The sequence below is a fragment of the Quercus suber genome, unplaced genomic scaffold (genome assembly GCF_002906115.3).
Source record: "Quercus suber isolate HL8 unplaced genomic scaffold, Cork oak 2.0 scaffold_571, whole genome shotgun sequence".
Lineage (NCBI taxonomy): Eukaryota > Viridiplantae > Streptophyta > Magnoliopsida > Fagales > Fagaceae > Quercus > Quercus suber.
In genome coordinates, this window is record NW_027070016.1 from 412,672 (window position 1) to 439,749 (window position 27,078).

Genomic DNA, 27,078 nt, shown 5'->3' on the forward strand with positions numbered 1-27,078 from the left:
AGGGTTGAAATCCCTAATACTACTCAATGGCCTCCTCTTTCACCTTTCCCATATGCTCATGGACTGCAACCACTTTAGACTTTAAAAGAGCATTCTCCTTTGCTAAATTGTCGGCCTGATAGATCATCCCACTTAGCTTGGCCTTTAGATCAACCACCCCCTAATCAAGGGTCTGAGAAGATTCCTTGATTTATTCAAGGCATCCACTTTGGACCCTATGCGCTCCTTCAAGTGTTTAATCGACGCCTCCCTAGATACATAACGGACCTCTAAAGCCCACATCCTCACCAAGCCCTAAGTAAGAAGAGACGATCAAAGTAAAAGGATGACTCAACTGCTAAGGGACTAATGAATAGACTTACCCTTATCATGTCATGGAGACCAGAATCGCCCAAAGGGTCAGTCTCATGCTTCGAGCACTCGTCCAGATCAGCGTCTCGGACGATGAAACGGGCAATGTCCACGACATGCTCTTTATCCTTCATCAACAAGGGAAGGGGAGAAGGAATGACATGGCCTTGAGAGGTCATAAGACCCTTCCCAACTCTCTGACAAGGAGCATCAGCAGCCACCTCGCGCACCTCCAGACAAATGGATGGACCGCCAGTGCCTTTGCCTGCGACTAAACGTCAAGGGTGTGCTTCCTCTTCTTGGAGGCATGAGGGCTTTGGGCCGACAACCTCCTACCTTGGGCTCTCAAGGCAACGACCTTCTTAATCTCCTCTTGTCTGTTTTTTGCTGCTTGCTTATTCTTTGATGACTCCATCTCTGAAACCGACGGGTAAGTTAAAAAGTGCACTGGTCCAAGTTAAAACAAAGTAAGCATGACGGATGAAAGAATAGCACTTACGAATTCTCGAAAAAGCGGTCTAGTCATTGAGCTTCCTCAGTAAGGACGGGTCCACCACAGTAGGTGTGAAGCATGTCCAAATTAACAAGCTTCTTCCAAGGCCTCTCCTCAAAGGGAATCTCAAAAACCCTCTCCAAAAAGGCCTCTTGCTTAAGGAGGATCGTCAGGCAAGCTTTGGCTGAAACAAAACAAAATGTTAGTTAGTTCAACAATAAGTGTCTATTGATGATCTACATAGATCGATGACCCAAGAAAAGATCGAAGACTTACCAAACTTGATTAATTGCCCCCAAGAATGGTCGTAAAAAGACCCTACACTATTCCACTTGTCAGGACAACAAACCTAATTAACCCCATACATAAAGAAAAACCTGGCCTTTTACTGACGATTAGAATTGGGCATGTCAGATATCAGCCTTAGGGCAACCCGACGACACACAAAGTTGTAAAAACCCTTGGATTGAGGAATTTCCTGGGGTTTTGTAGCAATGGAAAAACTCCTTCAAAGTAAGGGAATGGTTGCCCTCACTAAGTTGTCCCCATAGCACCTCAGCCTCAATGAAGATCCTCCAAGAATTTGGGGCTATATGACTAACAAACACACCCAAGTAGGAGGCTAACCGACGATGCAAGGTGGAGAGAGGCAGACGAAGCCCCTCTATAAAAGCAACCTCGTTAAAGCCTACGTTAGATGACTTCCCGTCGTAACACTTCTCTCCTAAATCACCCTTCCTAATAGGCACTTGTTAGGAATCTAAAAACGGGGTTGTAGCCTACCAAAGACCTTGTCACTCATATTTACAGGAAAGTCATGGATGAACCAATCGTCGAGAAAAATGACCTCCCGTGGTCGACGCCCCGACGGGCTGGCCTCCCCTAAAGAAGATTCTAAGGATGAACTCCTATCAAATACCAACGAGTCATCAGAATAATACTCAAGCCTAGGACTAAACAAGTTGTCATTTGAACCCATGCAGATCAACGAGGTACGCTCACTCGTCGCTTCATTATCTCCAGACATTCTTCACCTACAAATGACGAATGAAAACTAAGATTCTACTCCATTTCCTATGTCTACAAATCGACCCAAAAAAAAAAAAAATCGAAGAACAAAAAATAAATCGACAGAGCTTGCCTGAGAAACAAACAAAAATTGACGAACAAATGATACCAACGAATCAAGCAAGACCGACAATTGAGCTCTAGGATTGAAATGGAAGAACTTTTGGATAATGAGGACAATAACGGCATTGGGCTATTTATAGGATGACATGGCACGAAAAATGAAGTGTCGCGACGCTTGATACCACAAGTCAGAAGGTGACACATGTCAATAGGCTCATCAGAAAGACATAATTGCCCCTATTTATGACACACATTCATGACAACTCTGCAACTTGTCAACCATCCCGACGACCCACGAATTGGGGGGCAGCTAATGAGGAAAATTTCTGACCTACCCTAGAAAGGGATGACTAAGGTTCAGAAGGAAGGATCGTCCTTCAAAAGGGACAATCAAAACCCTGAGGGATGATCAGTCCCGAAGGGATAACCAGTCCCTAAAGGACGATCAAGTCCTAGAGGGACGATCAAGCCCCAATTAAGCACGGCTCTCCAGAGGGTCGTTGGGCCAAACAATCCCTAGGTCGGACGACCCATCCCCTAGGGTTTTCCAATAGCTATGTGGGGCCCATCCACACAACTTTACATGGAAATTACTTGCACATCACGACAAAAGGCATTACTGTGCAATCAGATCTTTTTTATATGGAAAGGCAATCCCAAATATCTAGGAACCCTTCTCTTTACAAGGAAAATCCCCTGTATTAAGGAATCCGAGTCATCTTTCTACCACTATATAAACCTCTAGCCTAACCTTTCTTGAGATACGTGAATTCTCCCTAACTCTTACACTCTTGAGTTCTTGGAGATTCTTCTTTCACTAGCTTAACTTTTGGAGGGTCTTTGGTCAGTACCCCACCGGTGCCTTTTGATTGGTTCTTCTCTTTTGCTCTTCAGGTATACCCATTGGCACATGTGTGGACGATCAACTCACTGACAATTTTTGTGCATCATCAGACCCATTATTTTTTTCCACTATTCACAGCCTACCACATCAAAATATTGACAAAGTTAGGGCTTGTTTGGTTAGTCAATTTTCATCACTCAGTTTTCGTCACACATCACTCATTACTAATTACTCATCACTTAAAATACTCCAATTTTCACTACCCACCAATTAGACACTATTTTCACTTCACATAACTCAAATATTTCAACCTTTTTGTGGGACCCATTCCTGATCACCAAGTAAGATCCTTCTGTTAGCCTACCCATGGAACCATTCCCCATTTCCTTCACTTCTCATTTTCCCTTCACCCCTTCAACAGAGTGCCTCTCCCAAAACCCAAACCCAAACCCATAAAAATTTCAGAAGCTCCCTCGCCTCGTTAGGATTGTCCAACCTTGGCCATCTCTTCCTCCACTCGTTGTCGATCTCCCCTGTACTCTTCTCCCTTTAATTTTCAAAAAAAAAAAAAAAAAAAAAAAAAAAAAAAAAAAAATTTTTTTTTTTTTTTTTTTTTTTTTTAGATCAGCATGTTAGTGTGTAGGTTGTGGGTATAAATCAGTTTGCTAGGTTTTATGGGTCAGATCGATTTGCTAGGTTTCATGGCTCAGATCGGCGTACGGTTTGTGGCTAGTTATGGCTTGTGGCTTGTGGCTTGTGATGTGTTGGTTGTGGCCTGTGATGGGTGTTATAGATGACTGTTGTTGAGGTGAGTTTGTGGTGGTGATAATTATTTTATTTTATTTTAATTTGAGTCATGGTGGGCTGGTTGTGGTTGCGGTAGTGGGTGGTGGGTGGTTATGATTAGGTTGGTTATGTTGATGGAGTTAGCTGGGTTTGGGGTTGCTGGGTTTGTGTTTGGTTGGTTTGGGGTTGTTGGGTCTGTGTTTGGCTGATTTGGGGTTGCTGGGTTTGGGGCTGTTAGGTTCGATGGTGGAGCTAGCTCACTAGGGATGAAAAGGGAAGTGAAAATGAGAAGAGGCTGAGAGAGGGAAGTGAGAAGAGGGAAAATTTTCAGCAAAAATTTTTTCGGAGAATTGAAATGAAACAGAGGAGCTCCAACAGTAATAACTCAACCTGTTCCGGATGTGACAATGCATTGGCTTTTGGGGCCCACAATCTTCACTTATTTACAGACATGCCACTGAGTGATGGTTTTTGAGTTTTGAAAACATGTTTCAACTGTTTTCATTTTCCATCAATGTAATCCATTTTTTGAATCACCGAGTAACGAAAACCATAATTCAAAACTCATCCAAACAAACCATCATCCGTGGGACCCATATGATTTGGATGATGGAAACAAAAAATTGAGTGATATCACTCAAAACTCATCCAATCCAATCCAAACAACCTCTTATAATCTTTGATTCTCTTCCAAAGAGATCTGCAAATGGTTGAAAGTTAAAACGTTCTGGAGGTACGGCGGCCCATGGAAATACTTGGTCCTCATCGCAGCCTCGTGATTTGACTAAACTTGGTCAAACTGTATTCTTTAATGCAATGAAACAAGTCCGTTGACTTCATCTCAATCCCAAAACCAGTTCAAGCAAAACCAGTTCACCAAATCTTTTCCACGGCTACTCCTTTGTTTTCTCTCCTATATAAGTGCACCACCTCTCAATTTCTTCTTGCTCCATTCCTCTCTCTCTCTCTCTCATAGTTACTTTGTGATCCCAAGCTTTATATTTTGTGGTTTCCAAATTAGTACATTCTAGTAAGTCATTTATTTCTTGTAATTATTTAAACTCTACAAGCACCTAGATATTCTCAAAATTTTGATCATTACAAATTTTCTCTTTAAAGATATATAGTAGCTTTAATCAGCCATGTCACCAGGAATGAGTTTGGCAGGTGACAATGAGTCAATAGAAAGAGAATTCCAAAAAGGAGTGAAACATTTATGTGAGAAAGGAATAAAATGTGTTCCAAGCAAGTACATATTGCCAGTCCTTGACCAACCCAATTCAGGGAAAGAAATTTCTAGTGCTAGTAACTCCAATCCAAAGTTACCCGTTATTGATTTTGCAAAGTTGCAAGGCTCAAATAGATCCCATGCTGTCAACTCCCTCAGAAAAGCTTGCGAAGAATTTGGTTTCTTCCAGGTATAGTCTTTAAGTTTTCCTCAAATATATCTTCAAGGCCTTAAGACATGCATGCATGCCACAATGAAATAGGCTTTTCTTTAACTTCTCATTCGATTTGATGCAGTTGGTAAACCATGACATTCCAAGGGATGTGATTGAAAACATGGTTGATGTAAGTAAAAGGTTCTTTGAGCTCCCATTTGAGAAGAGATCAAAGTACATGTCAACTGATATGAATTCAGCAGTCAGGTATGGGACAAGCTTCAACCAGAATAAAGATGCTGTCTTTTGTTGGAGAGATTTCTTAAAGCTAAGCTGCCATCACTTGTCCGATGTTCTTCCTCTTTGGCCCTCTTCTCCTTTGGACTTAAGGTGATCATCATAATTGTACTCTTATTTGCTTTCATCCACAAACACATGCACCAGTTGGTTACTAGCTTAGGTACTAATTTTATTTGCTAATTGCAAAAGTCAATTGTGTTTATTATTATTTACATAAATACCTTTCCAATATTTGAATAGGCAAGCTGTGATTAACTATTCGAACAATACTAAATTCTTGTATCAAATGCTAACGGAGGCTATCCTAGAGAGCCTAGGATTGGTGGATATTAATAACAATGAGAAAGAAAATGATGAATTAGAAGAATTCAAAGATGGAAGCCAACTCATTGTGATAAATTGCTATCCAGCGTGCCCTGAACCTGATTTGACACTAGGTATGCCACCCCATTCGGACTATGGCCTACTCACACTTCTTCTCCAAGATGAAGTAGAGGGTCTTCAAATACAACATGAAGGAAGATGGGTGACAGTCGAACCACTTCCTGATTCATTGGTTGTCAACGTCGGTGACCATCTTGAGGTTGGTAATTATTAATCAAGTCATTCAAATCCGAGTAGGAATTTTTTTTTTTTTTAAATTATGAAATTCAGTAAGTAAGGAATTTCATGGTCTATATATCTTTTGCAGGAACTTTAAAGAATGATAATAACTTTTTCATTTACTAATAATTATTCACCATATAAATAGTTTGTAAAAAAATAATTTTTCTTTAGATAATGATAATAGCTAATTAATCTTCATCTTTTTTTTTTATTTCTTTTACATTGTTTGACAGATATTTAGCAATGGAATATACAAGAGTGTACTTCATAGGGTTCTTGTCAATCCTTCAAAGTCACGAATTTCCATTGCTTCATTGCATAGCCTGCCATTCAACAACGTGGTTCAACCGTCACCGAAACTCATCGATGAAGACAATCCAAGGCATTACAAGGATGCAGACTTTGCCGGTTTTCTTGAATATAATTCTTCCTGTGAACCCAAGAAAAAGAGTTTCCTGGAGTCCAGGAAACTGACTTGAGGGGGGACAAGAAGTCTACGCAGTTTGATTTTTCCAGCATCGACCGGTGTGTATCAAAGATTATTAGGATGTGAGAAATTTCTAGATAATTGACTTTTTGAATATTATGGTATAATAAAAGCATATGCTTTTATGTTCATCATTGAGAATCTACTGATACTAGTCACAATCTTAATCAAATCATCCAAAAAAAAAAAAAAAAAAAAGGGAAATAATGAAAATACAATAAACCTTCATCACCACCAATTCTTTGACCTCACATATTAGGGTAGTCATCACATCCCCTTATATATTAGGGTGGTTTGAGCGAAGGTGATCAGTAGCTTAGCTTTAAAGCTGGTCCTCATCAGCGTCAAAACTTGTGAGGGCGTGGTCTCGAGTGGTACCTCTCCTTCTCAGCCAATGAAATAGAAGACCAACCTTTTTCAAACATCTTCGATCGGTAACTATGAATCTGTTATGTTAAAGCAGCCAAGGGCTTAAGAACCTTAAGGTAATTTAACTTATTTAAGTCCTACGTGATTGTGTGAAGGAGAAGGCTGCCAAAGTTGTGTTCCTAATAGAGATAAGAACTTAAACTAGGTTTTCAAAATGCTTTTTGTAAGAAAAACGACTCGAGGGACTCAAATGAGTCTCAAAGTGATGACTTAGCTAATAATATTTTTTTAACCAAAAAAAAGAAACTAATAATATTTTACCCTCTAAATCGATAGTTTTACAATATTGCAGTTGCTACTTCTTTATTTAAGGGGGAAAAAAACTATATATATATATATATATCTTTATTTCATAAAAATTTCAAATTATAAGATAATTAAATATAAAAAAATTATAATGTTTCTTCTCCTAGTTACAAACATGAAAAAATTAGATTGCCATGAGCCCATGACTCTTAGTAACATTTTAAAAATGAAATAACATGAAGAGCTTGATATTAAACCCTTGATATATAGGAATTAACGGCCTTTCATGTTATGAACCCTTAATGAAAAGTTATGTTACAAGATGAAAATGTGGTGGGCACCTATCCCCAACGTAAGTTGGTCTTATATATAGGAATTAATAGCCTTTCATGTCATGAACCATGCAATTTATTTGAAAATCTCATTTAAAGTATAAAATAAAATGAAAACAAGAAAATCATTCATGAAAAAATCTAGAATCAAAGAACAATAGGCTAGTCCATGTGAGATGATGAAATCTAAATTGATAATGGATAATCAACATTCATTTTTTAGCAAATTATAGGTCATGTGATTCATTTGCAAGCATGCTACAATTTATCATGCTATCTAGGGATGTCCACAAGTTGAGTTAGATTGAATTTGGAGTGCACTTGCCACTCATTGCCTTGACAACTTTGGGTCTTGAATTAAGCACTCATTGCCAATGTGGGCACATGGGTCCTTGATTGCCATGATTTAGCTATTCCAATGGTTAGATCAGTCGAAGCAGCTAGATTTAGTTGAGATTGGATTAATCATAGCATAGTTACTATGTCTAATAGAGACTCGCTAGATATCACCAGATTTGGTCAAGATCTTACTAGAAACCTGACCGGATATGGCATGCAAAGTCTTTTTAAAACGTTAAAGCTAGGATTGCCTTTACCCAAACCCTTTCACCCTCAATGAGCAAATCTCAAATTTATGTGAAGGGGGGCATGACTAAGGAGAGGACATAAAGTAAAACGTTTGCAAAAGTTTAAGAATGAAAAACAAAACTTTTAAAGTTTGAAGATAAAAATAAAATTTTTAATAAAGTTGACAAATGAAAACAATATTTTAGCCTAGCTTTTATGTTCGCTCTAAAGTTGTCAATATGTATGTACTATAATGATTGGTATTTTTCATATTGCTCGCTGAGCTGATACAAATACACCAATCTATACAACTTGTATCAATTATATCAGGATTTTTCAGTTATTTTGGCCAATAATAATATTCCAGCCAATATTGTGCTTCTACTTATCAATCTGCCAACACTTTTTTCATATTAAAGCTCAATGATGAATAAACATAAACCCAAATAATTAGATTCAAACTCATATGAAAACACTAAATCCGAAAAAGGTGGGGAGGGTGGGGGAAATACGGGTTACGGAGAAGCCATCTTCTTCCCACGATCTGAAGATTCTAAATTCAAAACTCACCAAAAAACAAAAAATCAAAAGACGACTTTAACTATTCTTTTTAGCAAGGAAGAAAAAATTCAACTATTTTTTTCTTCTTCCTTTTTGGGTTTATTTCCCAACTACCCCATTCCCTGCTCCAATGTGAAGATTTATCTATTTGAGAATTGCTTATTTTCTATAGTTTATTTGCATAATGTGGGATAAAAATAAAAAATAAAAAACTAGCTTATTTTTAGAAATATTAGATTATTTGAAATAAAGTTAAAAAAAAAAATGTGAGACCCGCAAACAGTAAATAATTTAAGCAAAATGCTATATTTTAATTAGTTGGAAAATGAACACTTAAGTCTTCTTTTTACTCCTATCAACAACAAAAAGGTCTTCTTTTATTACTCTTGTGTTTTTATTTTTATTTTTATTTTTTATAATTCAATTAAGCACAATCATAACATCTTATTGAGTTTGGCATATTGTAATTTTTGGTAACTTATTATTAAATGTGAGACAAAAATATAAAAAAAAAATTCATTTATTTTGAAAAGTATAATTTTATTTTTAATTTAGAAAAATGTGAGATAAAAAGTATTAAAAAAATATAAATTATAAAAAATTAAAAATTAAAAAAAAAAAAAAAAAAACTTGAAGTAGGGAAGCTAAATCTTTAATATCCAATATGTGCATAAGATCATTGGCATCAGGCATAATAAATGTCAAATTTTTTGCATTTGGTACACCAAACACCAAAATATTTACTTCATTACGAGGTGTTTCAAATCTTTTAAAAAAAAATTCCAACGTGCTACAGTGCCATTCTATTACATGCGGCATCATTCAAATAAGTACGTCCAATACAACTGGACGCTAAATCTAATCCTTACCCAATCGTCTCCCCCTTACAGTCGCACTAATTGGCTAATTTTTCACCTAGTTTTAAATCACGAGCGGGTTTAACTGTTTACTGTTTTAAATAGCAATGTCGGTGGGAATGGCAGCCAGTTAAGATGGCCCACAAGCTGCCCAACCCACGCAAAATTTGTCCTATTTAGATGCAAAGGAGGTTCCGTATTACTATTTCTTTTTTTGAGGGTGTTCCGTATTATTTCCAGTAAATTAAAATTTGAGGTAGTAGATATTGATTAATTTAGCATCACTTTCAAAGCAATCACTACTAACACTAGCTAGTTTTATTGTATATTAATTACAGCCTGCCACCATAATAATTGTAAAATTTTGTCCTATTAAATATACAAAGTGCAAATATTTTGACCTCATCGCGAAGTGGTATTTGATATAGAGGGAATATATAACATTTATCTTACTAAGATAACTCCCGCACTCACACTAATTCCACTTTATATAAAAGAGATGTTATATATAAAAATTTTGTCGTGGCTTGTGATTAATTTGGCTAGATTTGTGTTAGGTATACACTTGAGAGCACAGTCTCACATTAAATAATAATAAATAAAATAAATAGTTAATTGTGGGGTCCAACTTCTTTACGTAAATCCAAAGACAATTAATTTGTAGAGTATGGGTCAAAGAACTAGAATTAGCAAGGGATTAATAACTATGGATCATAACTCTTTCAACTGTGCATTGATCGATTTGTATACATTGATAGTTTGGAACCCTCTATTGTTTTTCTTCTCTCTCCTTTTTCTCCTTGTTCTTCCCCGGGGTCCCATTGACAGGTGCTCCCCTCTATTATATAGTCACTCTCACCCTCAACTCCATCGTCCACGTGCTCCCCATCCATAAACTTGCTCAAGTACCTGTCAGGTCAGGCAGCTTCTTTTCATCTCTGTGTGAGTGGCGGTAGGTTAGGATGCACTGTTCAGAGGTCTTCTCCATATAAATGCGGCCAGAAAAGCTGTTGCAATGCATTGAATACGGTGGCAGCAGCCTTTCCCTCAGATATTTCCCCATCCTTATCGTTCCTGAATATGCTTTGAGCTTATCTTTATCAGGTGGAGTCCTCGGACAATCAATCAGGCTTTTCCCCTACTCAATTAGTCTCCGATATCATATCAGAGCAAAATATCTTCCTCGGACAAGAGATGTCCTCCTTGGACTGGAGATATCCTCCTCGGACAGCGATGATCCTTCACCAAGAGGTTTCCACTCCACTCTGGGCCTTGTCTTCTCCGCATCCCTCTTTTCGGATGTGAAATAGTCCTCTCGTGGGCATTCGGCCCATTAACTTGGGCCTGACCCCCTTTTCCCCCACAATAGCCCCTCAAAATTTTATTTTTTCCCACGCAAACGGGAAGAAAGAATAAGATTTTGATTTGATACGCGGGAATAAGTGGATGAAAATAAAATAAAACAAAAGAAATCAACGGAAGTAAAAAGTCATAAATGCCCCTGTTTACACGCGAGAGATTGTGGAGACGCGCGCCTCATTATTACCGCTGTAAATCTCTCCTTCCCAAAGTAGCGCATCAATTACTTCAGGCGGCTGTGTCTCTTGCATCCAACGGTGGATTATTGATCAAACGGGTAGGGTTTGCCCTCGTAATTCGAGCGAGATGAATGATACCGCTCCATTTGTCCCCATATATAAATCTCTGTAGGCAGTTACTTTTCTTACTTTACACATTCATAACACTCAGAGCATTCTCAGAGCCTCCGGAGAGTTCCCTTCTTCAAAAGCACTTCACGCCCTCTCGGATTTCTGCGTCTTCTGCCTTCAGGATCCCACCCCAAATTACATTTCGAGTTAGGGAATTCGCTTCACTCGTGCTAGTGTAAGTCTCGGTGCCTCCTGAACCTTTATTTCCTCCTCGGCTACCATATTCTTCCATTAACACCATCTTCCTCATTGTGTCGTTCATTCTTTTAGAAATGGGTAAATTCCAATATCTCGTCGATAGTCCGGCGTTGATTGAGGAGTTCAAGAGAACCCACCATATCCCACAGGGGGTAAATCTGAGGTATTGCCCCCCGGAGGGACTACTGTTAGACCGACAAGAAGGAGAGGTCATAATTCCTATGATCGCCTTCATTGAAGGGGGAATGACCCTTCCTATGGGTCCCGTGACCCTAAACTACCTCCGTAATCATAGGCTCTCTCCCGATCAATGCGCGCCCAACACCTTTAAGATTTTAGGGGCCTTTGATGCCGTAAATGAACAATTAGGCCTAGGGCTAACTTGGCACGAATTAGCATACCTATATGAGTGTCGTGGCCAAAGAGGGGGGGGATATTACCTTAAATCCCGCTCCGATGTCGTGAGGCTGTTCTCCTGCCTTCCTAAATCCAATAAGGGAATGAAAGACGACTATTTGATCGTCTCGGGCGCATGGCACGACGGTTTACACTGTCCGACCGAGCCAGGAGAGCCAGGTGTGCCTTCTCGGACTCAGGGTCTTTAACCATAGTCTTAAGGCTTTCTCTTTCGGTAATTATTCTTTTGTCTATCCTTGTATTTGATTTCTGATCTAACTGGTGTGTTTGTTTTACAAATAAGGTACATACTGCTCCTCGGCTGAGCCTTATCAACGTGCCTGCCCTCAATTACCTACTGCGCTCGGAGATATACGTCAGCGAAGACGGACAGTTGAGGTCCGTTCCACTCATACTTGGTTACACCCCCAAGAAAGCTGACGTCCAGCCAGCGGGGAACGCAATTACTCAGGGTGATTATAGGTTGCAGCGCATAGACGTTGCTCGGAAGAATTTTTTAGCACCCTACGACCTCGCACCGGTTCCACACCCCAATCCCCGAGGTGTTCCGCTGCTCATCCGACCAGTTCAGCAAGTTCCCCTTGCACAGCCGACCGTGAGAGAAAGGGTCGGCTCCTCGTCCACCTCCTTGGACGCACAAATTGACAAGTTCAAATTTGAAGGGGAAAGCGAAGGAGGCGTCCAAATAATTCCTTCGGACTCCGAAGAGGAACTTGACAGACAGTCTTGTGTCCGACCTCCTTTGTTGCTGACTACAGTCTCTGAGGACTCTTCAGAGGAAGAGATGTCCGACCTGAGGCTACTCCTAAAGAGAAGGAGTAGTAAAGTTGAAGTCAAAGGGACGGGGACTTCTCGCCCAGCGGCAAATTTGCCCCCACCTCCCCCCGCTCCACAGGTTCCTGATCCGGCTCTCAAACCTATACCGGATCTAAAGAAAAAGAGGTCGATGGAGCCTGAGGATAAGGAGAAGGGATTGCCACCTAAAACCAAGCAGCAGAAGGTGGTCAAAGAGCCCCGCCAAAAGAGGGGATCCTCGGTGGAGAGCAGAGAGGAGCCTCCACTGGCCGAGGTGCGCCGAGGACAACGCATATGGTCCCCTCGGCTAGAGCTCGACGGCGTCCCCTTTCCCTGGGAGACCTCGGTCAGGAACTACGACGGGGGTCGTGCTGCACTGATAGCCGAGGCGCTGCAGCAACCCTTACTTCTGCCCCGAGACATGGATTCATATAGGCATTTTAGCCAATATGAACTCTTCATGTCTTTGAAAAGGGATTTGGCCATGGTAAGTATACCCCTTTCACTCCTTGGTTATAATGCGGATTTTCTATGTTTGTATACTAACACTGTCACCTTGTTCAGATCACCCAGCAGGTCTTTGTGGCTGAAGAATGGAACCGCAAGACCCATGTGGAAGCCAGGCCGAGGCCCAAGCTAGGTCCGAAGTAGAGAGAGCCTTGGACAGCCTGAAGGCAGAGATCTCTAAGCTTTCGGAGCAGCTAAAAGGAGTAGCCCAAGAAAGGGATAGCCTGGATGCTGGTCTCAAGAACGCTGAGTCCCAGGCCGAGTCTCAGCGCAGGCAGCTAAGTGAAGCCCAGAAAAATCTGGCAGCAGAAAGGGAAACCATCAAGGAGCTTCGTGCCGAGCTGCTGAAGGCTAAAAAGGCTGCCGAGGAAGCTCAGAGGGACGCCCAGCTGGCTAAGGAGGCCACTGAAGCTGAGAAGAGGGCGTCCTATCAGTTGGGGGTGGAGACAACAGAAAAAGGTCTCACCGAGCAATTTGTCTCAGTTGCTCGGGATTACTGCGACTTGACTTGGGGCAAAGCACTGGATGCTGCTGGAGTGCCCCTTGACTCAGATCTTAGACTGCCAAAGAATATTTTCTATGGCGAAGACATTCGGCAGTATCCAGATGACGATGCCCCTCCTGCACAACCCCTAGAGGCCTCTGAGCTGCCTTTGAATGAGCCAAATCCCTCGGTTACCCTTGAGCCTAGCCAGGGTCTTCCATTGTTAGATGATCAGGTCTCTTCCACTGAGCCCCAGTAAGAAAAGGGTGAATTTTTGGAAGGGGAGAGACTACCCTCGGATCCTCCCCACGAAGTCCCAACGTAGACTTAGATATTTTATTTTATTGTGTTTTTTTTTTTTTTTTTATTTGCAGTTGAGAAAATTGTAAACCATGATTGTTATTAATGGATTAGTTTTTGTTTGGATGCTGATGTTCCCAGTTTAATATGATTTTCTCGTGTTACAACTGACTTCCCTTGGTAATTATAGTCATAAAGAAACACGATTACTTCGCTTTGCAAATAATTTATACAATCAATATCGTGTCCGAAGAAGACTTTATATAGCAGTCAACAATAAAGAACAAACTTGTCTAATGCTATATATAAAAAACAACGGATAAAATCTTTTGTAATTATACTTAGGAAAGTTCAGAGAGGCCAAAAAGCAATATTAACCAATTAACCAAATAAGTAGTGTTAACTAATCCGAGATCATCTGGTCCGAGGACTACAGGCATGATCAGATTTAAGTTTGAACACTTAGAGAACAAATAAACAATGTTAACTAACCCAAGATCATCTGGTCCGAGGACTACAGGCATGATCAGATTTAAGTTTAAACACTTAGAGAACAAATAAACAGTGTTAAGTTATTATAAATAGACATGAAAACAACTCTATTAATAATAATACCTCTTGAGGTTATTTACATTCCAGGGGCGGGGTATTACATGACTATCCAAGTCCTCTAGAAAGTACGCTCCAATGCCTGCACACGACGTGATGCGATATGGTCCCTCCCAATTTGGTCCTAATTTTCCCCAGGCTGGGTTTTTCGTGGTGCCGACAACTTTCCTGAGCACCAAGTCACCGGGTTCTAGGGGTCTTAGCTTGACCTTGGCGTCGTAGCCTTGTCTAAGCTTTTGGTGGTAGTGAGCCAGCCGGACCATTGCGTTTTCTCTCCTTTCTTCGATTAAATCCAATCCGGCTTCTAAAAGTTCACCATTGTTGTCCGGGCAGAACAAACTGGTTCTCAGAGTTGGGAAGTTAGCTTCTAAAGGAATGACAGCTTCAGACCCATAAGTCATTGAGAAAGGGGTCTCCCCAGTAGACCTGCGAGGTGTGGTTCTGTAAGCCCAGAGCACGTGTGGCAACTCTTCGACCCACCTTCCCTTTGCGTCATCCAACCTCTTCTTTAAGCCGCTAACTATGACTTTATTGACTGCTTCAGCTTGCCCATTACCCTGGGGATAGGAGGGAGTAGAGTATCTGTTCGTGATCCCAAGTTCGCCACAATAATTCCGAAACGAGCTACTGTCGAACTGTAGGCCATTGTCCGAAATGAGGGTATGCGGAACTCCGAAGCGAGTTACAATATTCTTCCACACAAATTTTTGCACATCCACATCTCGGATATTGGCAAGAGGCTCAGCTTCGACCCACTTCGTAAAATAATCGGTGCCAACCAGGAGATATTTTCTGTTCCCTGCAGCTTTAGGGAATGGACCCACGATGTCCAAACCCCATTGGGCAAATGGCCATGGACTAGATAAAGGGTTGAGGATTCCCCCCGGCTGGTGTATGTTTGGTGCGAATCGCTGACATTGATCACATTTCTTCGCATAGTCGCGAGCTTCTTCTTGCATGCTCGGCCACCAATATCCCTGGGTAAGGGCCCGGTGGGCCAACGATCTGCCTCCGGTGTGACTCCCGCAAATCCCTTCGTGCAATTCTTCTAGTAACGACTCAGTCGCTTCTGGGTGAATACACAACAGATATGGCCCCGAGTAGGAGCGTTTGTATAACTTTTGGTCTTCGGACAGCCAGAATCTGGCAGCCCTCCTTCGGATCTTGTCAGCCTCCTTTCGCTCCTCCGGCAAGATATCATCTTTCAAGAATCCGATTAGGGCATCCATCCAGCATGGACTCTCTCGAATCTGGTGTACTTGAATTGCGTCTCCTCCTATCCCAGTGGGCTCATGAAGATCCTCCACGAGGATAATTCTCGGCAGATCCTGATCCGAAGAGGTGGCTAACGTGGCCAAAGAATCTGCGTGTGCATTGCTACTTCTGGAAACATGTAGCAAGCTAAAAAATTCAAATTCCCCTTGCAGACGTTTGACTCGGCTCAAATAACCTTGCATCCTTTCGTCCTTGGCTTCAAACTCTCCTTGTACTTGGCCCACAACCAATCTTGAGTCCGAGAACACGTTCACGGCCTTTCCCCCCATTCTTCGGACCATAACCATTCCCATCAATAGGGCTTCATACTCGGCTTCATTATTAGTCGCTCCAAAATCTAGCCTTAGCGACTTTTCAATGATGATTCCCTCCGGAGATGTCAAGACCAGCCCTACTCCAGAACCTTTCCTGTTCGCAGCACCATCTACGTATAACTCCCAGTGAGCAGGGTCTTGTTGAGAAACCATGCCAACCGATTTTTCATCCATGCTCGGCATTACCGCTACATCTTCCATACTGGGCTCCGTAAATTCGGCCACCAGATCCGCAAGGACCTGGCCTTTGACTGACGTGCGAGGCATGTACTTGATATCGAAAGCCCCTAGAATGGTGCCCCACTTGGCTATCCTTCCCGTATAATCGGCACTTCGAAGTACTGTTTTAAGTGGAAGTTGCGTGAGCACGACGACAGTATGGGCTTGGAAGTAGTAAGGCAATTTTCGCGTTCCAAGCACTACGGCCAAAATGGCCTTCTCTAACGGCAAGTATCTGATCTCGGCTTCATGCAGCGACTTGCTTACACAGTAGACCGGCCTCTGTACTCCTTGATCCACTCTTATCAGTACTAAACTTACAGCATGAGGGACCACTGCGATATAGGCAAATAAAACTTCGTCTGGCTCAGGGCTGGACATAATCGGCGGCCGAGATAAGTAATCCTTAAGCTGTTGGAAAGCCGAGGCGCATTCTTCATTCCATTCAAAATCCTTCCACTTGTTAATCAGCGAGAAGAAGGGTTTGCATCGGTCCGCAGACCTGGATATAAATCGGTTTAACGCAGCCGTCATTCCTGTTAGCTTTTGGACCTCCTTCGGATTCCGAGGAGGCTGTAGATCCTGGATAGCCTTTATCTGATCAGGATTAACTTCGATTCCCCTGTGCGTGACCATGTAGCCCAAAAATTTGCCTGACCCAACTCCGAACGAGCACTTCGACGCGTTCAAGCGCAACTTATGTTTCCTCAGAACTTCAAAAACCGCATCAAGATCCTTCAAATGCTCAGAAACAAGCTTGCTTTTAACCACCATATCATCTATATAAACCTCAATGCTTTTACCTAATTGTGATTCGAACATCTTGGTCATCATCCGCTGATACGTAGAACCTGCATTTTTCAGACCAAAAAGCATCACTTTATAGTGGTAGTTACCAATGGGGGTAACAAAAGCGGTCTTCTCCTGGTCGCCTGGAGCAAGGGGGATCTGATGATACCCCTGAAAAGCATCTAAGAAGCTCATCCGAGGATGGCCGACAGTAGCATCTACCAACTGATCAATCTTCGGCATAGGGAAGGGGTCCTTAGGGCAGGCTTTGTTTAAGTCCGTGAAGTCTACACAGACTCGCCACTTTCCGCTTTTCTTTTTTACTACCACAGTATTCGCCAGCCACTCGGGATAAAAAATTTCTTTAATAGCCCCGGCCTGCTTGAGCTTTCGCATCTCCTCTCTGACTGCTTCGACGTGTTCTCTAGATGGCCCCCGAGGAGGTTGCTTCTTTGGTATACTCAAAGGGTTAACCCTCAAATGATGACAAATGAACTCCGGATCTACCCCCGAGGCTTCGTAGGTACTCCACGCAAATACGTCAATATTTTTTTTAAGGAACTCAACTAGCTCTTCTTTTTCTGACTGAGGTATCTGGGATCCAACTTGAAAGTATCTTTCAGGATCAGCCCCAACCAAGACCCGCGCTAAGTCCTCACATTTTACACTTTCATCCTGCCCGCCGGCAGGCGACAACCGCCCCTTTAACTGATATAGGTCTTTGACAGCCATTTCCGAAGGTTCATCCTCGGACCTGTGTCGTATGGCCGCCACCAGACATTGCCTAGCCGAAGACTGATCTCCACGGATCTCACAAACACGCCCCTCGGAAGGATACTTGACCTTTTGGTGCAAAGTGGAAGAGACAGCCCCTAGCGTGTGTAACCAGGGCCTGGCTACAATTGCCGTATAAGGGGAGTAAACATCCACCACGACAAAATCCACCTCAACGATTTCCGAGCCCGTTTGCACTGGCAGTCGTATTTGCCCCTTCGGCATAACCATTCTTCCTTCAAAGCTGAATAAGGAGGAGCAATATGGAGTCAAGTCACTGGGCACGAGATTCAATCCCCTGAAAAGATCAAGATACATGATCTCCACCGCGCTGCCCTGGTCTACCATCACTCTCTTCACATCATATCCCCCAATCCTGAGGGTAACCACTAAGGCGTCCTCATGAGGTTGAATGGTCCCCGCTTTATCCTCGTCTGAAAAGCCTAGAACGAGGGGTACAGCATGCCCAGGGCTCTTCGGATTCTTATCAACATCTCCCACCGGCAACCGAGCCACGGACATGACCTTCGATGGCTGGGATTCTGTCCTTCCTGGTGCTGCAAAAATAACATTGATAACACCCAAAGGGGGTTTTGCAGAATCCCTTTTCTTGGCATCCGAAATTGGCTGCCCCCCTCTTCCGCTGGAGCGATGTAAAATATGCTTCAATCTGCCCTCGCCGACCAGTTGGTCCAGATGGTCCCATAAGCTTCTGCAGTCTTCGGTCGTATGCCCGTGGTCCTGGTGGTACTGACAATAGACATTATGATTGCGTCTATCCGAATTCCCCACCATATTATTCGGCCATCTGAAGAATGGTTCATTCTTTACCTTATCCAGGACTTGATGAACGGGATCTTTGAACACGGTGTTAACTGTTTGGGCATTTGCTGAACCTGAATGTCCAGCGAAATCTCTCCTCGGTTTATTATTGTTATAGCGATCCGACCTAAAGTCCTTCCTATCCTGGGTGGTAGCCTTATCCTTACCCTTCTCCTGTTGCCGATCCTCTTTAACCCTCTTATACTTTTCAATGCGATCCATGAGCTGGCGTATGCTAACAACGGGCTTGCCGGACAAGGACGTTCTTAAGCCATGATCAGTGGGGAGACCCAACTTGAACGTCTCCAAGGCCATGGCATCGAAGTTGCCTTCCATCTCGTTAAACATCTCCCAGTATCTATCCGAGTATGCCTTCAGTGTCTCACCTTCACGCATGCTTAAGGACAGAAGAGAGGACAAGGGCCTGGGCACCCTTCGGCAGGTGACGAATCGTGAACCAAAAGCTTGAGTAAGCTCTTGGTAAGAATCAATGGAATCGGCCCTCAAGTTATCAAACCATCTCATGGCTACAGGACCCAAACTGGAGGGGAATACCTTGCACATCAAAGCTTCGTCTCTGGCATAGACAGTCATTCTTTGGTTAAAATGGCTAACATGTTCCACAGGGTCAGTTTTGCCGTTATAGATAGTAAAGGTTGGCTGGTTGAAACGCCGAGGCATCTCCGCTCCTTCGATCCTACGTGTAAAGGGTGACCTGGAAATCTGATTCAGGGCCTTACTCATGGCATCATTGCCCACCCCTCCATATGGTGGTCCTCGAGGTCGCTTCTCACGAGGGTGCTCAGCTTCATACGAGAAAGTCTCACTGATTGGAGTTTGAGAGTTCTGCTCATAGGTAATATCTTGCCCGTCGTCCAAGTCGTCGTCAGGGTGTGGTACAGCGCGTTTCCTCTTCTCATGGCGTAATTCCCTCTTCAACCTTTCAATCTCTATTTGCATGCTGTTTTTTTCTGCATGGGGAACGCGACTTCCACTGCGAGGCTGGGTTCGCTCAGTGTGTGTAGTATGCACACTACCTTTACGGTCCTGCCTCCACTCCAGATTAAGAAAAGGATCAATATGTTGTGAGGCCCCAGATTATGCCGGTTGTTGCCCGTGACCAGCCATGACCAACCGCTGCTACTCTTCCCTTACGCTCAAGCTCTTCCCACAGACGGCGCCAATTGTAGGGTCCAACTTCTTTACGTAAACCCAAAGACAATTAATTTGTAGAGTATGGGTCAAAGAACTAGAATTAGCAAGGGATTAATAACAATGGATCATAACTCTTTCAACTGTGCATTGATCGATTTGTATACATTGATAGTTTGGAACCCTCTATTGTTTTTCTTCTCTCTCCTTTTTCTCCTTGTTCTTCCCCGGGGTCCCATTGACAGGTGCTCCCCTCTATTATATAGTCACTCTCACCCTCATCTCCATCGTCCACGTGCTCCCCATCCATGAACTTGCTCAAGTACCTGTCACGTCAGGCAGCTTCTTTTCATCTCTGTGTGAGTGGCGGTAGGTTAGGATGCACTGTTCAGAGGTCTTCTCCACATAAATGCGGCCAGAAAAGCTGTTGCAATGCATTGAATACGGTGGCAGCAGCCTTTCCCTCAGATATTTCCCCATCCTTATCGTTCCTGAATATGCTTTGAGCTTATCTTGATCAGGTGGAGTCCTCGGACAATCAATCAGGCTTTTCCCCTACTCAATTAGTCTCCGATATCATATCAGAGCAAAACATCTTCCTCGGACAGGAGATGTCCTCCTCAGACTGGAGATATCCTCCTCGGACAGCGATGATCCTTCACCAAGAGGTTTCCACTCCACTCTGGGCCTTGTCTTCTCCGCATCCCTCTTTTCGGATGTGAAATAGTCCTCTCGTGGGCATTCGGCCCATTAACTTGGGCCTGACCCCCTTTTCCCCCACATTAATTTAATATAATTGAACTCATATTTATTGAGTTTAAATATTATAAGTTAAGTGTATGCTATATTTTATATTAACTATTTGGTTGCACTATTTATTGCATGCAATGGATCAAGACCTTATTTTTGTTGCATTATTTAGGGTCCGGCTCCCCTCCCATTTCAAACTCTCATGTTTTCTCTGGTTTTAATACAAATGAAAGACATCTGGCAGACCAACAATCTAAAGGCTAAAAAAAACCCACGTCATTCTCTCTATCTCATTCTATCTCAATTACAGACCAAGCAAACCTACCGACAGGCTAAAAAAAACCCACGTCATTCTCTCTATCTCATTCTATCTCAATTACAGACCAAGCAAACCCACCGTCATACTCACATACCCGACACGTTAAATACAATTTTTTCTTCTTTATAATTTGTCTTTCTTTCCTTTTCCTTGCTCCAATCTCTCTCCAATATCATCATTGTCAACCGGGTATTAGAGCTAAGACCAGATCTCGCTAGAGAAGAAAGCATCACCCAAATGGAAACAAAATTTTTTGGACAAATTCAAAGAACCCATAAGAGGTAAAGCAAGAACTCTCTCAAAATTTTTCTCTCTGTCTCCCTCAAAAAGAAACCCCAAGAATAACCTTGCAAAACCCATGACAGTAAAATCAAAGAAATTTAAGCTACATACCAGTACCCATAATCAATCACCCATCCATCAAATATATCACAAAATGAAGTGCTAGAAACAAAAAGAGAGAAGAGTAATCATGCAACAGTGATGAAATCAGTAGCAAGAGGGAGAGGCATAGACGTTGGAAATTAGGAATATAAAATCAAAGAAAAATTTGTTGAGCTTCTAAGTATTTGCAACAGCGATCTTGATGTGCTGGCCACGCATCTCAGATGGCATCTCCGGCATTATTTTCGACAACTCCTTGCTGTCCTTCGCCAATGGTGTTGGGTGTATGTATGATAGTTCCTAGTGGGTTCGCTTGGGCTGTGAAAACTTCTGAGTAATTGAGAGAGAAAGAGAGACAAAATTGAGAGAGAATGACATGGGGTTTTTTTAGCCTTTGGATTGTTGGTCTGCCAAGTGTCCTTCATCTATGTTTAAACAGGAGAAAACATGAGAGTTTGAAACGGACCCCATTATTTATTGCTTACAATGGAACAAGAGCAATTGACTCACATCTTTGCTGCTGTTAATCGCTGGATCTTTGCTCCATTCCTCTCTCTCTCTCAAACGCACAGTTTACTATAAATTTGATCATTACAGATTGTCTCTCTAAAGACAGTACCTTCTATCGGCCATGTCAGCTGGAGCGAGTTTGGCAGTTGAAACCAACGGGGGAAATGAGTCAACGGAAAGCGAATTCCAAAAAGGAGTGAAACATTTATGTGAGAGAGGGATAACAAAAGTTCCAACCAAATACATATGGCCGATCCCTGACCAACCCAATTCAAGGAACGGAAATTCTAGTGCTAGCAACCCCAATCTAAAGCTACCCATTATTGATTTTGCAAAGTTGCAAGGCTCCAATAGATCACAAGCCATCAACTCCCTCAAAAATGCCTGCGAAAAGTTTGGTTTCTTCCAGGTACGTATATATAGCCTTAAATTTTCTTCATCTTCAAGGCCTTGAGATCATATGCCATTGAAACTTTCTCAACCCTTGAGTTTCTTTTTTTTTGAATTTTTTTTCTTGGATTCGATGCAGTTGGTAAACCATGACATTCCAAAGGATGTAATTGAAAGCATAATTGATGTAAGCAAAAGGTTTTTTGAGCTTCCATTTGGGGAGAGATCAAAGTACATGTCCACAGATATGGTTCACCAGTGAGGTGTGGGACAAGCTCTAACCAGAATAAAGATGATATGTTTTGTTGGAGAGGCTTCTTAAAGCTAAGCTGCCAGCCCTTGTCCGATGTTCTTCCTCTGTGGCCTTCTTCTCCTGTGGACCTAAGGTGATAACAGTTCACTTTCTCTCATCCCACAAACTCAAACACTAGTAATTCTTCTTCTTCCCCTAAACTTTTAGTTGAGCTAGACCCCACCATTAATAGTTTAATACTAGGTAACAATTATTAGATTCTCCCATACTAGCATTATTGTGGTACTTTATTCTTCTGAATTAAAAAAAAAAAAAAACCATGCCTACACAAGTGGAAAAACAATAACTTGCACACACATCAGTTGTCTTTCCACCCTGTACAGGACCTGTGTAATAAATTTTACCAACAAAATAATAATAACAATAATAATAAATTTTCATATTACATTACTACTTTATAGTATTTTTTATAATTTTATAACTTATAAGTAAAATTTGACTACAAACTTGGTTATAGTTAATAGCTATAACTTCATTTAATATATATTTATTAAATGTGAATTTTGACAAATTCACAATTAAATTACATTTTCTTCTTATTTTTTTCATATATACAAAATTTTCATAAGATCAAAAATTAATAGCTATGTTACCAATTAAATATTTAAATTTTAAGTTTTTGTTGTCTAAAATTATGCATAAACGTTAAGTTTATGAATCGAATAATAAATAACATTTGATTGACAAAAAATTTAACATGTGTGTTTAAAATATAAAAAATATATAATCTAACAATTGAATTTTCAAAATATGTAGTTATGTTAAATTTTTTAGTGAAAGTTGTAGTCATTGACTACAACCCAGTTTGTATTCAAATTTTGTCTGACTTAATTTTATTAATGGTGTATAGATGTGGCAAAGCCAGACACAAATCATTAACCCACCCAAACCGAACAATAAAAATTGTTACTCGTTTTTAGCTTACCTGCTAAAATCATTCATTATTTTACTTGTTTGCAAGAGTCAATTATGTTTATTATTAATGTTTATACCTTTTAAATGTTTGAATAGGCAAGCAGTGCTTAACTACTCGAAGAATACTAAATACTTGTATCTGATGCTAACGGAGGCCATCCTAGAGAGCCTAGGATTGATGGATATTACTAACAATGAGAACGAAAATGATGAATTTCGAGAATTCAAAGATGGGAGCCAACTCATTGTGGTGAATTGCTATCCAGCATGCCCTGAACCTGATTTGACACTAGGCTTGCCACCCCATTCGGACTATGGCTTACTCACACTTCTTCTCCAATATGAAGTTCAGGGTCTTCAGATTCAGCATGAAGGAAGATGGGTCACAGTCGAACCACTTCCTGATTCTTTGGTTGTCAACATTGGTGACCATCTTGAGGTTTGCCAAAAGTTTGTTGAATTTCGTGAGCTATATATATCTCTTTTGCAAGAACTTTAAGGAATAATCTAATATATTTTTTTCATCTTTCTTTTACAATGATTAACAGATATTTAGCAATGGTAAATACAGGAGTTTAATTCACAGGGTTCTTGTCAATCCTTCAAAGTCTCGAATTTCCATTGCTTCATTGCATAGCCTGCCCTTCAACAGCGTGGTTCAGCCGTCACCAAAACTCATCAACGAGGACAATCCAAGGCGTTACATGGATACAGACTTTGCCAGTTTTCTTGACTATAGTTCTTCCAGTGAATCCAAGAGAAAGAGCTTCCTGGAGTCCAGGAAATTGACTTAAGGGGTCATGAAGTCTTATCAGTTTGATTTTTCCAGCACTGGTGTAGCAAGGATTATTGGGATGGGAGGAATTTCTAAATAATTGACTTGTGAAAATTATGTTATAATAAAGGCTTTTGTTAATAGGTGTCCTTAGACATTCACTAAGGAAGTATTGATTAGATACTATCTGCAATGAAAAGTAACAAAACAGCAAGTGTAAAAGTTAATTAAAACATCGACTTCTTTTATTGAAATGTCAGCCTTTTTTCTTTTCTTTTAAGGTTCAACAGTTATTAATAGTCATTATAAATCACATGTCATTCTTACCTCAATCTCCTTCGACGCTATTTTTGATGTGTTGTTAGGATTTATGAGTATTAGCTAATTCTGACAATTTTTATTGTATTTATTGGTTTTGAATTTTTAATGAAAATAGTGGTAATGAAGGTTGAAGGTTTAAGCAATTGTTTTCTGTGCAAGAGAGAAGACCTTGGTTGAGCGATAATCAGCTCGGTTGCAAGATTAGATAGAAACTCTTACTAGAGTCTTGTTAGACACTTGCTCATGATCAATAGAGATCTTATTATGGAAATTCCAAGATTTGCTTCGACAGCAATTTGCGTAGCCAACTCAATCTCAAATCCAACTTGTATAAAACCCTATTTGCAACCCGAATTTGGTCAGAAGGAAGATGGCCACGAAAAAAACACCAAAAAAAAAAAAAACTTAAAGATAGCCTTTTCTTAAGTCTTCCAAACCTCTACCATTAATTTTCCTTGAGAAGTTGAGAGATCCAAACACAAAAATCACCTTCAAAATATTGGACATGCCTCCAAAACCATAAAGGAGACGTGAAATCTTTAAGAAGTCTTAAGAGTACTCAAAGAGATCGATTTGCGGCCAATGCATCAACTTGTGATAACAAGTAAAGTAGATGGCATAGTGCAAGAGTCTTATTAGCTCCACACTCATACTTAATCTACCCTTTTAGGCATTTTCTGCATTTATAGCTCCTATCTACCTTAAAGCTTGACTTGATTGCCTCACTTTCTTGGTCGCAATTGCATTTACTGCATTCTCCACCCCGTATTTGGAATCTAGTCAACAATTGAGGTACTTGGGTTTGTGGTTGGAATCTAGTCGAAAATTGAGGTACTTGGGTTTGTGACTGAGAGTCTGAGACTAAGGGTCCGTTTGGTTCCCGTAAAATATTTTCCAGAAAATAGGTATTTTTCGGAAATGTTATTTTTCGAAAAAGAAAAATGATGAATCAAGAAAATTCACCAATGAATCGCACGATGCTCCTCTCGCTTCGTATACTAACCTGCACGAAACAAAAGAGAAAACCTAGCGGAGTACACCGATGTGGTGCCGGCCAAACACCCTCTGAAGGTTAAGTCAGAAAGTATGCTCACAACTCTAGAGTGCTAGAGAGGGTTAATTATGCGTACCTCGGCTTGTGAGGGTATTGGGGCTTTTATAGTGGCTTGAGGTTGACATCCCTTCCTTGGCGCGGAAGTCTTTTCCCTATAGGACTCTTCTTGTAAAATCCTAAACGTGATGAATAAGTCTCCTCCTTATGCGGAAGATTTTTACCAAGTATATAAGATTTCCGGAGTCCTACTAGCGCAAGGACTCTATTTGGGCTCTTGTGAGAATGGGTCAAAATATCCCTCATTAGGGGCTCAGCAGGCCCATGGACAACTAGCCCACCATTCTTCACCCCGTCCATATTCGGCCCGTTCACATCAGGTCCGTCCACAGGGGGCCCGTGCAAATGATGGATCCGTTTATTCGGGCTTAAGAGATATTTTTCCCCTTTCAGTTGCCCCCTCACACGATGGGTCCGTCAGCAATTATGAACGGACCCATGGGGTGACGGATCTAAAACTCGGTACGCCTGTCTGTCAATTTTCATCCGTACATTGCTGAATCAGGGGCTGACGCATTAATGCGTTGTGCCAAATGTCAATCTGCCAGTGGCTGTTGTTTTGGAACGAGGCGTCGCTTCGTCTTCCGTGCACTCCCAGTATAAATATTAGTCCTCCGCCTCTCATTTCTCCACTTGCTGCTGGAAGAGATTTGTCAGAGCGAGTCCGTCACATCTGTCAGAGCACAATCCGTTCATTCAAGCATCCGACGCTCGTCGCATCCTACTACAAGCTTCTGGTGAGTTATTTTTATATCCGTCCTTTCTTTTTTCTTTTATTTGTACTTAATGCGTCCGTCATTATCTCCAACCCCGTCAGAGTCTTAGGTTTTGTAATTACATGTAGGCCATGTCTAGTGCGTCAAGTAACCAGTCGGTCGTTCCCGACGGGGCGGACTACGAGGGGATATACCCATCAGGTCCCAAAGACCACGACGTCTCGAGCGAGAGTAGTCCGTCGTCATCTTCCTCATCCTCAACACATGAGGGCCTGGAGATGATTGAAGTCCAGGAGGTTTCAGATGACGAAGAGCAACTAGTGAGGTCCGTCATGGGGGTTGATGGACTTAGGGAGTTCATCTTGCCCCCAGAGTGGACGGTCCATGCTTTTACGTCGACCATCAAGGAGGGTCACTTCAATACAATAAGGGACCGCTACCAAATTCCTGACCATATCCCACTCCGTCTACCTTATATGTCAGAAAAATGTTATTACGAAGGAGTGGACGGAGTGGGCGTGTACGAGCAAGTGCTAAAGGCTGGGTTGAGGTTCCCATTGAGTTCACTACACCGCGAACTCTTAAGCTACCTAGGCATATCCGTCAGCCAGGTGTCCCCCAACGCCTGGAGGGTCTTTATCGCCATGGAGGTCCTGTACGGAGCCATGTCGGACGGAGCAAGGAGGCTTACAATAAGAGAGTTCCTCCATTGCTACCGTCCAGACGAAATAGATAAGTCAAGGGGTATGTACAGCTTCGTCCCTAGGAGTCCCGTTCTGAAAGTCATCTATGAGACCCCGGACTCAAATAGGGATTGGAAGAGTCGTTACTTCTTTAT

General features: G+C 41.7%; 2 protein-coding genes and 1 pseudogene across 2 annotated transcripts; 2 read left to right on the forward strand and 1 right to left on the reverse strand.

Moving 5' to 3' along the window:
* Nucleotides 1-4,530: 4,530 nt before the first annotated feature.
* LOC111988767 (probable 2-oxoglutarate-dependent dioxygenase SLC1) lies at nt 4,531-6,514 on the forward strand. Its single transcript, XM_024020560.2, has 4 exons — nt 4,531-5,023; nt 5,130-5,377; nt 5,528-5,870; nt 6,127-6,514. Exons 1-4 carry the CDS (start codon nt 4,748-4,750, stop codon nt 6,370-6,372), a joined length of 1,113 nt encoding a protein of 370 aa, XP_023876328.2. The 5' UTR covers nt 4,531-4,747; the 3' UTR covers nt 6,373-6,514.
* A 7,781-nt stretch (nt 6,515-14,295) lies between these two features.
* Nucleotides 14,296-19,544, reverse strand: LOC136063754 (uncharacterized). The gene has a single exon (XM_065764600.1). It carries the CDS (start codon nt 19,542-19,544, stop codon nt 14,385-14,387), a length of 5,160 nt encoding a protein of 1,719 aa, XP_065620672.1. The 3' UTR covers nt 14,296-14,384.
* Nucleotides 19,545-20,841: 1,297 nt separating this feature from the next.
* On the forward strand, nt 20,842-24,424 carry LOC136063756 (probable 2-oxoglutarate-dependent dioxygenase SLC1; annotated as a pseudogene).
* Nucleotides 24,425-27,078: the final 2,654 nt, after the last annotated feature.

What these genes read in the sequence shown, in the direction of transcription:
- LOC111988767 (XM_024020560.2), top strand. Translation starts at nt 4,748, where the DNA reads ATGTCACCAGGAATGAGTTTGGCAGGTGACAATGAGTCAATAGAAAGA. An exon ending in TCTTCTCCTTTGGACTTAAG is followed by an intron (nt 5,378 to 5,527) that starts GTGATCATCATA and finishes ATATTTGAATAG; the next exon opens with GCAAGCTGTGATTAACTATT. An exon ending in ACGTCGGTGACCATCTTGAG is followed by an intron (nt 5,871 to 6,126) that starts GTTGGTAATTAT and finishes ATTGTTTGACAG; the next exon opens with ATATTTAGCAATGGAATATA.
- LOC136063754 (XM_065764600.1), bottom strand. Translation starts at nt 19,544, where the DNA reads ATGCAAATAGAGATTGAAAGGTTGAAGAGGGAATTACGCCATGAGAAG.